This window comes from Channa argus, chromosome 16 (assembly GCF_033026475.1).
Source record: "Channa argus isolate prfri chromosome 16, Channa argus male v1.0, whole genome shotgun sequence".
Taxonomy (NCBI): Eukaryota; Metazoa; Chordata; class Actinopteri; order Anabantiformes; family Channidae; genus Channa; species Channa argus.
The window spans coordinates 17,223,996-17,235,916 of record NC_090212.1 but is presented as its reverse complement, the minus strand read 5'-3'; the positions used below and the strand labels follow the sequence as shown (position 1 = coordinate 17,235,916).

At 38.9% G+C, this 11,921-nt stretch overlaps 2 protein-coding genes across 24 annotated transcripts in view; one reads left to right on the top strand and one right to left on the bottom strand.

Annotated features, from left to right (window-relative positions):
- Positions 1-9: 9 nt before the first annotated feature.
- ccdc170 (coiled-coil domain containing 170) lies at positions 10-5,305 on the top strand. Its single transcript, XM_067480839.1, has 8 exons — positions 10-737; positions 904-1,083; positions 1,290-1,580; positions 1,776-1,988; positions 2,342-2,515; positions 3,891-4,133; positions 4,381-4,584; positions 4,663-5,305. Exons 1-8 carry the CDS (start codon positions 711-713, stop codon positions 4,927-4,929), a joined length of 1,599 nt encoding a protein of 532 aa, XP_067336940.1. The 5' UTR covers positions 10-710; the 3' UTR covers positions 4,930-5,305.
- syne1b (spectrin repeat containing, nuclear envelope 1b) overlaps positions 5,164-11,921 on the bottom strand; it is a 76,357-nt gene continuing 69,599 nt past the window's right edge. For 14 of the 23 annotated variants that reach the window (XM_067480815.1, XM_067480816.1, XM_067480814.1 and 11 more), the window contains 9 exons: positions 11,510-11,640; positions 11,122-11,248; positions 10,787-10,998; positions 10,325-10,525; positions 10,086-10,214; positions 9,625-9,837; positions 9,212-9,304; positions 7,965-8,023; positions 5,164-6,244 (listed from right to left, as the gene is read on the bottom strand). In XM_067480815.1, coding sequence (XP_067336916.1) covers positions 6,001-6,244; positions 7,965-8,023; positions 9,212-9,304; positions 9,625-9,837; positions 10,086-10,214; positions 10,325-10,525; positions 10,787-10,998; positions 11,122-11,248; positions 11,510-11,640 — 1,409 coding nt within the window. In that variant the 3' untranslated portion in view covers positions 5,164-6,000. The remainder of the gene's footprint in view (positions 6,245-7,964; positions 8,024-9,211; positions 9,305-9,624; positions 9,838-10,085; positions 10,215-10,324; positions 10,526-10,786; positions 10,999-11,121; positions 11,249-11,509; positions 11,641-11,921) is intronic. The other 9 variants (XM_067480835.1, XM_067480833.1, XM_067480834.1 and 6 more) reach the window with 3 other exon arrangements.

Below are 11,921 nucleotides of genomic sequence, written 5' to 3'. Positions count from 1 at the left end.
TGTCTTATTTTTTTAGACTATGCATTGTACGTAAAGTTCAATATTACATTAAGACTAGGGCCTAGTCTAGTCACCCAAGTGACTTAAGTTGCTGAACATTAACAATAATATATTCTGGCATTTTTAAGAGTTTTCTAAATAATTGCTTTCCTTGAAACTATATGTTTGTTCACTAACAAAGTGAAGCTAATATTATCCTAAAATTTTCCATTTTCCATCAAATAATTACAAAAGCTATTAATCTGACTGAATGGCATCTGCTATTGTGTCTCGTGCATGGTCTGAAAAGATGACATTCCATACAAACACCCTACATGCTTTACTGCTTTGTGTGAAGTAATTTAAAACGATGCCACACTGAAGTAGTCAGGTGTGTTGCCCGAGAGTTGTAGCTCAGGGCGAAAAAATAACACTCTCTACAATGACCTTCACACACGTCTTCATCAGCTCCTAGTTTAAAATCTTTTTTTTTAAACAGATTACATTTTATAAATGATCTTCACCTAATATATAACTTGCAATGTATAAATTACAGTGGTTCCCATCCAAAGATCTATTTTTTTCCTGAGTGATCAAGTCTTTCAATGCCTCTCAGCTACAGCACCCTCTTTGGCCAAGCCTGGCACAGTCTGTGTTTGCTGTTGCCATGAGACTTTAAAACAGACACAGGTACCTACTGTACACTAACTTCCCCTGGAACGCTTATAATTATGGAAGTTTTGGGAAACTCTGACGAGGTATGTTAAAAAAAACAAAATTGAATTGAATTTACTTGTATTTATGGTAAATCTCTCAGAATGATTAAAAAAATATGCCGGTAAATAAGACATAAATAGACATACATTTGAATTATTCTACAGAATTTATCATAACTCTTTTGCCACCTGCTACTTGAATTGTTAGGTGGAGTCAAATGAGAAAGAGAGATTCAAGATGAGAATTGCTGTTCTGGAAGAGAGTGTGAAGTCCTCTGAGGTGGATTGCAAAGCCAGCAGAGAGACTGTGTTGAGGCTGGTATCGGAGCTGGACCGAGAGAGGAGAAAGGCGGCAAACAGTGCAGCAGCACTTGATTCAATCAAAGTGGTACTTATTCAATTCTTGAATTTTCTGAACTTAGGTTTACAGTAGCGTCTACAGTATATAATTTAATTTTAGAAACTACCTTCAGCTCTGAGAATTCTGTAGTGAAGCAATTCAAGAAATAGAGACTTTTCATTTAAAATGTGGTATTAATATAAATGAAATATTTAACAAATGTTGACTTTGGGTGGTGTTTCTGTCTCTTTCAGGAGTTAGACACCCTCATGGTGGGAAGGAGGAGTGTTGAGATGGAGACGCAAACCCTAACAGAGAGACTTGAGGCCAGCAAGAGAGTGATAGAAGCAGGGAGACGAGAGACAAGCTGTCTGGAGAAACAGGTGAAGGAGCTTGAAAGAAATCTCCAGGCCAGCCAAGGAGAGACCCAGGCAGCTGAGGAGAAGCTACAAATGTTCCTGAAAAAGATAGCAGGCCTGCTGCAGGTCAAGTCTGAACATGTCATCCTGCCCACAGAGAAAGATGTTTTACAGCAACTAGAGCAGGTGTGTAATCGGTGAGGATGTCAAACAACCTACAATACTGATTAAAAAAATATTTTTTTAAAATAACTTTATTCTGCACTCAAAAAAGTAGTTCTTCACTTCTCAGGTGTTTTAATGTAAAATTGTTTGATGGTACACTGTAGTAAATATTAGTAGGTACTTTCCACTACTAATACACTAAATGGTGGTCTACAGTTGACTCTGCAGACCATCACAGGAATGGAGGCAAGGCTCTGTCATGTCTCCAAAGAGCTGAGTGAGCAAAAGGAGCTCCAGTGTGGCACTATACAGAGGGCTCAGCTTGCCGAGCAGCAAGTCCAGGACCTGAGGGAGAGGCTGCAAGGCCTGGAAACTGAGCTGGTGACAGCGGACATGCATCGGGATGGACTTCGACATAGCAAACAGCATGTGAGTAGAATGTAAAATTCACAACCCCAGTTCACAAAAAAGTTGGGAAGTTGTGTAAACATAAATAAAAACGGAATGCGATGATGTACAAACCTTATCAACCCGAATTTTATTCACAGTTGAACATAAACGACATATTAGATGTTAAAACTGAGAAACTTTAACATTTCATGGAAATATTAGCTCATTTTGAATTTCTGGTCTACCATGCATATCATTGCATTCTGTTTCTATTCATGGTTTTGTGGCTGTACAATGGGAGTATAGGAGGGGAGGGTTGGGGGGGGGGTTCTATGAAGAAGGTTAATTTCCATGGCATGCAGTATATCCATGATTACTATTTGCTCTTACAGTATGAGGAGTTCCTGGAACAGCTGTCAGAGAAGCTGAAGACTGACAGTATTGCTGTGGATCTAGACTTCGACATGAGGCTAAAACTTCTCCTGTCACGTGCAGAACAACTTGTTAAACAAGAAGGAACTGCTCTGGTGGAGAGCAAAACTCTGGCCTACAGCCTACAGCGAAAGGTAGCCAATACAAAGTACTGTAACTAGTGGTTGTACTAGGAACGTAATTCTTCGGAATCTAGTCGGAATCTATATATCTATCTATCTATCTATCTATCTATCTATCTATCTATATATATACATATATATATATCTATATATCTATATCTATATCTATATCTATATATATATATATATATATATATACATACATATATATATATACACATATACATACACATATACACACACACACACACATACGTATATATGTATATATACGTATATATATATATACACGTATATATATATACGTATATATACATACACACACACACACATATATATATACGTATACATATATATATATATGTATACATATATACATATATATATATATATGTATACACACACACACATATATATATATATATATACATATACACACACACACATATATATATATATACGTATACATATATATATATATGTATACATATATACATATATATATATATGTATACACACACACACATATATATATATATATATACATATACACACACACACACACACATATATATATATATATATATATATATATATATATATATATATATATATATATATACAGACACGCCCCTCCAAAAGTATTGGAACAGTGAGGCCAATTACTTTATGTTTGCTGTAGATTGAAAACATTTTGGTTTGACATCAAAAGATGAAAATGAGACAAGAGATCAACATTTCAGCTTTTATTTCCATCTGGATCTGATACACAACTTAGAAGGTAGCACCTTTTGTTTGAACCCACCCATTTTTCATGTGAGCATTGGAACATGTGATTGACAGGTGTTTTTGGTTCGTCCTATGACATTGATTATTCAAACAATAATAGCACTGAATTTCTACACTCGGTTTTAGATTTGGGTTTTGCCTGTTCAGAATGCATTTACCTCCAGACCTCCAGAGGGCAGGAGTGAAGATATCATAATGTACTGTTTGCAGAAAATGACATGAGCAAAAGTAGAGGCTACGGCAGAAGATGCAAACCACTCATTAGCAAGAAGAATAAGACGGCCAGGCTGGAATGTGCCAAAAAGCACAGAGATGAGCCTCAAAAATTCTGAGACAAGGTTTTATGGATTTGCAACTAAATGTCTTATTCACTTTAAACTGTTTTTAAAGTCTGTTCCAAAGCTTTTGCTCACATAAAAAATGGGTGGGTTCAAACAAAAGTCTTCTACGTTCCAGATGTAAATACGTTAAAATAAAAGCTGAAATGTTGACCTCTTGTCTCATATTTATCTTTTGATATTAAACCCAAATGTTTTCAGTCTACAGTAAGTACAACATATTAGTGACATGTGTGTAATCAAAATATTCCCGTCTCTAGTTAAAGTCACAGAAGGAGCAACTGGACAGCAAAGGACTTCACATCCAGTTCCTGAGGAAAAAGGTTTTAGAGCTGGAGGAGGAGAAGAGAAGCCGATCAGCATTAGCTCTGGAACAAGAGAATGGTTATTTGGAGGCAAGGAAACTACAGAGAAAAGTGGAGCGTCTGCAAAATGAGTTGAAGGCCACCAAGTTGTCCAACACTGAGCTCAAGGCCCAGCTCTCCCACACTAATGAGCTCAAGGTAGAGGGGAAAAGGGTTCTTACCCGAATTCAGTCCAGAGGAATTTTCACTTCATAATGTTTGGGGGTTTTGTGTTAAGGTGTGGGTGAATGGGAATGCTCTGTAATTGTACACCCATTATGTAAAGGCAATTAGTTATGAAATAAATCTGAGTATATATTTTAAGAATCACAGTATTTAAAGGGCAACAAGCCAATATCGTCTCTTTGAATAACAGTTGTTTCACTAAACGCCTTTGTCTGACAAGTTGAAAGTCATGGAACAGAGTCAGACCATGCAAGAACAGAAAAAGAAGCTGGATCAGCTGGTGGAGGGGAAGGCCAACATGGAGAAGATGCTGAGCACAGTGAGTTTAGACCTACAGAGCCATGAAAAAGAGACCAGGGAGAACCAGCAGCAACTCAGCTCCCTCAGACTGAGCTTGGCTCAGCTGTCTGAGAGGGAGAGGGAGGTAAGAAAACAAAGGGCTTCAAACAAAATTATGCATTTTGCCTTTAAATTCCAACTTTTCACTCCCATTTTCTTTTAGCTGGTGGATTTCCGGATGGTAATTTCTCAGATGCTTGGTCTAGATGCCACGGCCCTGGCTCTCCCCAATTATGAAATCATCAAATTACTGGAGACTCTTCTTCACACTCATCACCATCATCACCTTCATCACCATGCAAATATTCCCTGGCACTGTCCTACTCACCAGAGACCTCATTTTGCTCAAATCCAGGACCCTCCTCACAGCTCCTCTTTGGATGTTTCTACATTTAGGTCTGCTTGTCCAGAAAACGCAGCTCCCCTTTAAGAAACTTGTGTATGTATACATATTACTTAGGCAAAACTGCACTTAAAATATAATGGTATCAGTGTAGTTTATAGAAAATAAAAGACCTTATACATTATGACATAATCTCTAAAAAATAATTTTTCCTATTTGCGTTTTCAGGAATAGCGCAGTATAAATATGATTCACTGAACAAATATTAGATTTGTATATTATTTACAATCACATGAAAAAAATCTAATAAAAAGACAAATGTCAAATTGAGGATTTGGCATTCATTGTTTTGATGTTGTTTCACATATACAAACATTTTGTCTATTATTTTATATACATTGAGTAATCCAGGACTGTTACATTTGATACTGAACTGACAGTCATACAAAAATTACAATAGCTCTATATGTTATAATTCTCAATCTTAAATTTGTATTTCATATTAAAAAGAAAACAGCAAAACGTATAAAGAACATGGATGGCTGCTTTTAAACCTCTTGAGTTGTGTCTGACTGTGATATTAAAACACATATCTTGGATTAAAGAAATGTTACATGAATCAATGTAATTTGAGTTAAAAATGTACTGGTAACCACACGCACAACGGAGAATGGAGGTAAAAGAAAAAATCTGAGCCGCATGCCAAAATACAGGTACAAAAATAATTGCAATGTAACATATATTAAACATTTCTTTTTTTTACAAGCAAAATTCACAGGGTATATTTCAGCATTTAACTTTGGTGCTATCCACTCACAGTTCTCTTCAGAGAAATATGACACACACACACACACGTTATTGAGTAAACAGTTCATTCATCCAGCAATCTCCACAAAAACTATTTCTTCCCTCTTGTTACACCAAAGATGCTCCTTAATTGACACAGCATTATGCAGAGTAATATAGTGAGATGCTTGATCTTATGTGCTACACACAAAGATTTTAAATGTAGATGGCAGCTGCTTTTCTGCCATACTAATGGATGACAAAGATTAGTTTTTGCTCCCACGGTTTCTACCATTTTAACGATATCAACATAACTCTAATTCAGGTCATAATGATGCAATAATACTGACATGAAATGTCCCAGCAGCCAGCCTACACCGGAGGGGGTCCGTTTATGTAGCTGAGCATTGGGTAGAAGGAGTGAGCAAAGTTGTTGGACTGCACGCAGTAGTCCTCCTCAGAAAGTGGCAGCAGGAAGGCAAAGATCACTAACAGGAGCAGGAAGAGCTGGAAAGGCAACGCCACCCAGAGGACGCGCCACAGAAATGATGACCTACGAGCTGGCGCCGTCTCTGAATCAGAAGGGAAGGAAGCGGATCCAGCGTCGCTGCGAGACCTGCCCGCACACACAAATACACACACACACACATTCACATTCACAATGCAGCAAACACTCAGGTTATTAACCACATCAGCTGCTAAGAACATACAAACTCTTGCCTTATTCTTTTCTCATCTCCAATTACACAAAAGTATATTGAATCATATCACAACAGTAACTTTATCAAAATATGAAATTAACTTACAAATTAAATTAGTCGGATCCAATAGATAATCTTCACTCAAACTAATTCCTGATCTAATCTTCTACTCTGCTTAGCTGTCTTCTACTAAGTGTCAAACCGAATAAGATCTCAGTTCAGCATCAGGGGAACTGCATGGCAGTGCTTTGTAGACAGCACAGAGCTGTGTTGGACACACAATGCCAACATGCTAACACAAGGTTTGTCACTGATCTACATGCTGACTGAGACTGGGTGGGTAAACAATTACAAAGACAATCACAAAACAGTGCTGAAGGTATACATTACACATAGTCCTACACCAAACAAATACATTTAATATGTGAGCTTGCTTTGCAAAAGTGGAAGAATAAAAGACAAAGGGCATGCTGCAAGTATCGGCTTATATCTAGAACATTTGTGGGAGGACTGAAAGTGTCCTGTTGACAAATGCAAAGCATGCCAAGGCAAGAAGAGCGTAACCATTAGAAATAGCTTCTCTGACGAGAATGTTTAGCAAAGGAATAGTTAAGGTCATACTGTATGCCAATTCAATTCCTCGATGAGATGGGGACAAGAAAATAGATACACTTTGATGTGTGAGTGTTAAATCTGAAGCTAGACCTACTGCAAGGGCCCAGCTAAACGCTTAGCTTAGCCTAAAGACTGGAAGCTGTCTTCTTACTGTCTTCTTACAGCCTGATACATTTAGAAGCCACTATGTGGTGAAAGGGAATTTGCTGACTTATGTACCTAAGAGAAAATAATTGCTTTCTTACCCTTAATAAGCTTAAGACAGACCTAGTCTCTAAACATCTTTTATTTAAGTAATCCCTGACTCCAGCAATGCATGGATATTAGTGATGTATGACACACACTCAGGTGGTTCTGTGCTGTTACCAAAAGTGCCCCTTTACCAATTCACAAATGGAGGCCTGAGAGGCAAGACTCACGGATGAAAGACTAAGGGGGAGATGGTGGATAGTAAGTGAGATAGCAGCAGCAGCAGAAGAAGAAGAAATAGAAATGTTACACATGGGACAGAGTGAGAGATCGAGATTGAGAGCAAGAGAAAAACAGACTGCAGCCTTTCGCATTGTTCATTGCAGACATTTACTGGCTCGGCAATTTGAGCGGAAAAAAAAAAAAGAGCGTGTGTGCTCAGTAACAGCGAGGGAGTGTTAGATAGAGAAATCTTTGTGTTATACATAAGAAATGCCCTTTAGTTAGCAATATTAAGCAGCAAGGACACTGGCGGAGAAGAGGCCTTGCACCATTCCTTGTAAAACTCTTCTATCAAGGATGTGTGGGCTGCCACTCATCTCATCACCTAAGCCTACACAGAGCATCTAGACTTACAGAAGATGATGGAATTCACTATCATGATCTGGCACGAGCATTAAAAACTGAAATTGGGAATTGTAACTCGTCAAAACACAGCTATTTTTTGGGGGACCTGAAGAGGATTATAAGGTGTGAATCAGCCTCCAAGTGCATCATGGGCTGATGAGTTCCATTATCTTCTGGGTGTGCTAGAAACCAACAGAAAGGTACCTGTAGTGTGGACTGCTCACAGAGGGTCCAGGCTGTGACAGACTACATTTGCCCCGTTGCTGTTTGCAATGAACAGGGGGGGGGGGGGGGGTAAAAGAAAGAAAGTATGTTTCAGTCCAGGCAAATCAAGACAAAGCTACTGATGAAAAGAAATCCCAAAATGAAAGAAGAGCAGCAACAAAATCATATGTGAGGGTGACAGATTTTGTAACTCGTGGTAACAAGGACTCTGGCTTTTCAAAGTGGAGGCGTACTTTGATGTGCTTCAGCTTATGAGTGATTGCTAATAGGAAGATTCAGATTATGCAAGGTGATGCATAATTCTCTTTGGTAACAGTGACATTTAGTAACAAACACACACTAACACACACTGTATCTATCCAGTAACATCAGAAAAAATATTTCTTTCATGTTCCTAAAGCTTACAATCTATCTCTCTTTTTTTTTTTTTGTTGTTGTGGTTTTCTTTTCGGCCTCTCCCGTGAGTTCAGGGTCGCCACAGCGAATCATTATCCGCATGTTGGCACAGTTTTTATGTGGATGCCCTTCCTGACGCAACCCTCCCCAATTTCTACCGGGCTTGGACCGGCAATGCCCAGCTGGGGAGGGGAAAGGGCTGTTGAGTTGTTGGGGGTTCAGTGTCACTTCGACATATAGCCAAGACCAGGGATCGAACCACTGACCCTGTGGTCCGTGGACGACTGCCTTACCAACTGAGCTACAGCCGCCCCCACAACAATCTATATCATCAGAAAATGATACTTTCTATGCATTTTTTTAATTTGATGATTTCATTTAAGCCAATTTTTTTGAGAATAACACTACAAGGATAAATACAAACCCAAAAGTCTATTGGAAAGAGAGATTTGTAGGATAGAACATTTAGTTTAGAAAAACTGGAATTTACAAAAGTGATGTAAACTTGAACTGGAAAAGTAAACCAAGGGGAAGGAAGTTAGAAAAATGTTCGAAGAGAAAGGATTCCCCACTTCTTTAGCAGAATTTGCTCTGGGAATAAAAACATGCAAGAGTGAGAGGCTAGAGAAAGTTCAGAATTCAGAGGGAGGGAGTGTAAAGCAGGTTTGTGGAGGTGTAGAAATGTAGGAGGAGGGATTTGGGGATGACGAGTGAATCTGGCCTTCAATAGGGGCATTCGGGGCACAAGTTACTAAATGCACTGTCTCAGAAGGAATACCAAACACCTAGCTTCTCACAGAGCAGCATGTACGAGTCGGTGTAAACGTTACCGATCGCCTACGACTGGGCGTGCTCCGTCCTGATACAGGACTGAGGGAACCAGATGTGTCCAGCTCATCAGCCGACGACCAAGAAGACAGATCCTGCAGCAAAAGTTTACCCAAAGACAGAGATATCAAAAATGACACGATAGTTAAAGATGGCTAATTAATTAATAAATAAAAAAATAAAAAAATAATATATATATATATATATATATATATATATATATATATATAGAGAGAGAGAGAGAGAGATCAGGCAGTAGTATGCAAACAACAGCTATTAACAAGGTTTTGTAGCTTATAGCAAGTATGTTTAATACAAACACTATAGAAAACAATGTTTACGCAAAACCCGTGTAAATCTACAGTAAATGTGACCCTGCTGCCGCCACATGATCAACAGGGAAGTGAAGAGTTACCTGTTGACTGCTTGTGATGTCCAGAATCTTTGCAAGCTCTCTGAGGTCTCTGGTTACTTCTTTTAGAAGAAGTTTGAGACGGTTCCCAATGACATGAACCTTCTCTTTGGCCTCCAGGCAGTCGCTGCCCTGAGAGTTGACCAGCAACTGGAGGGACATGTCTTGTAGCGAGGCAACTTTTAGCTGGGAGTCTAGCAGCTCTTGCCGGATTTGCTGTGGGGGATTGTGGATTTAAAATAAAAAAAAAACAACAACATTAGAAATATAAACTGAAATATTCACAGCCTTCTTTCAAACAGTACAGTATGTAGGGTACTCTGATCCCGTGTTTAATGTATATTTTGTGCCCAGGCTCATGGTGTCAACGACTTTGCAAACTGCAGTGATATGTGTTACAGAACAGAAGGACAAACCTCTGAACTAATTATACTACTGTCATAAAAAAGGTAATAATTCAGTACCATAAGTGTTTTATGATGCTCGTGGAGAGTGTCACTATCCTGGATGGGGTCAATGGGAACCACCTCATTCCTCCTGCGGTCGATGTTTTCCAACCATAGCAGCAGACCATGGCTCATCTCATGAAAGTCCTGTTGGTCAGATGAATGTACAGTTTCAATTGCAAGAAATATTATAGTTACATGTCAGCGGATTTCCCCAAACAAGACAATCCTCTCTTCAGATAAAGACTAGTCCTTACTTGACACTGCATGAGGGCCTCCTGTAGTGATGACCTCCACTCTTCTAGTGAGCTGCCCAGTTTGTCCCAGTGGTTGTTCATGTCTTTCAGTTTGGCCTGCAGCTCCTGGGACTCCTCTGTGTCTGACTGCACAAACTCAGCACTGCACAGGTTGATGGACAGCATAATAGCCTTGCGTTTGTCGTATGCTTTTTGCAGCTCCTGTAGACAAACATTTACACATAACAATTAAAGAAACGACTAATTCAAATCATCTTATGGCATATTCAACTGAGAGGAAATAAACATAACTTTTATCAACATTATGAAAAACAAAATTAAGCACATAGTTCTTCAGTATGTATTGTCAAACATGTTTTAACACAATTACAAGAAAATCTAATCAAAAGATTCTCACATACATAGTTATATATGTTTAAAAAAGAGAAAATATTTAATAAGGGAAAAACTTTTATCACACACCTTGAGCTTTTTGATCCGCAGCTCAATTGTCTGGATGTCTGTGCTGAGGTCCAGCCTCCGCTGCTGCTCCAGCACATCCTCGGTCTCTACCAGCCACATCCAAACATTGTTCAGGTCAGAGTTGAGCTGGTGCCACTGTTGCTGGCTCTGCTTTGTGCGGATCTCTTTGCTGAGGTCCTGAGCCTGGAGGAGTTCCCAGCGTTCAATTACTCCTAAAAGGTAAGATAGTTGGTGTTAAGAACAACTAAAACAGGCTACAAAAGAATTGAGTCCTACTAGACAATTCAAAATTTCAACCTTATATGCATGCAGGATCAGTTATAGTGTATTAGTACCTGATGTCTGGGACTCTGAGCTACTAGGATCTGCCAGTCCAGACACAGTGTCTTCATCTTCTTTCAGCTCAACGCCCATCCTTTTTACTGTGTCAATGCTGCCACGACACTCACCCAACAGTCGCATCTACAAAGTGAATATGTGTTAAGTTACCGGCATTTCAAGGTGATGATGATCCTGATGGCAGGTGGTAAACTAAAAAAATATTACAGGCCATCATCTAAAAAACACAAATAAACATCTCACAGCAATGTGCTAGTTGTTAAAAAACATTTAACTAAAGTACTAAGAGCTGAAACCGCTACAATTTTATTTATAGCTTCGTAAAAAATATGGAATTATTATTGTGACCCGCAGTCCTCATCTAAGTGTAAGAGTGACACATACGTATCCCATGTATGATGCATCCACTTCTGAGCCTGTCGGAGTGCGGCTGCTGCCGCCGTCGGTTTGTTGCAGTTGGAAACGGCCAACGTCCAGAGGGTGAACATGTAAATCAGTAGAGGCAACTTCTCCTGCTGATACAACAACAACAGGTCATCTTTGCACAATATAACTACAAATCCAATAATAATGTAACTTAAAATTCTTAACCCAAGAAGAGATAAGATCCCATAGACAAAGATACATGAAACATAGAGTGCAAAAACTGAGTTAAAGTAAGAGGGAATGCAGATTAGTTATCTCGACAACTGGTAACTTATGGTGCAAGTTACAGTTTAACAAGACACAGTTGCTGCACTTCCTAAAAAGTTAAACTTTTTTAATCAAAGAAACATCCTCATTGCAGTGTTTTCCT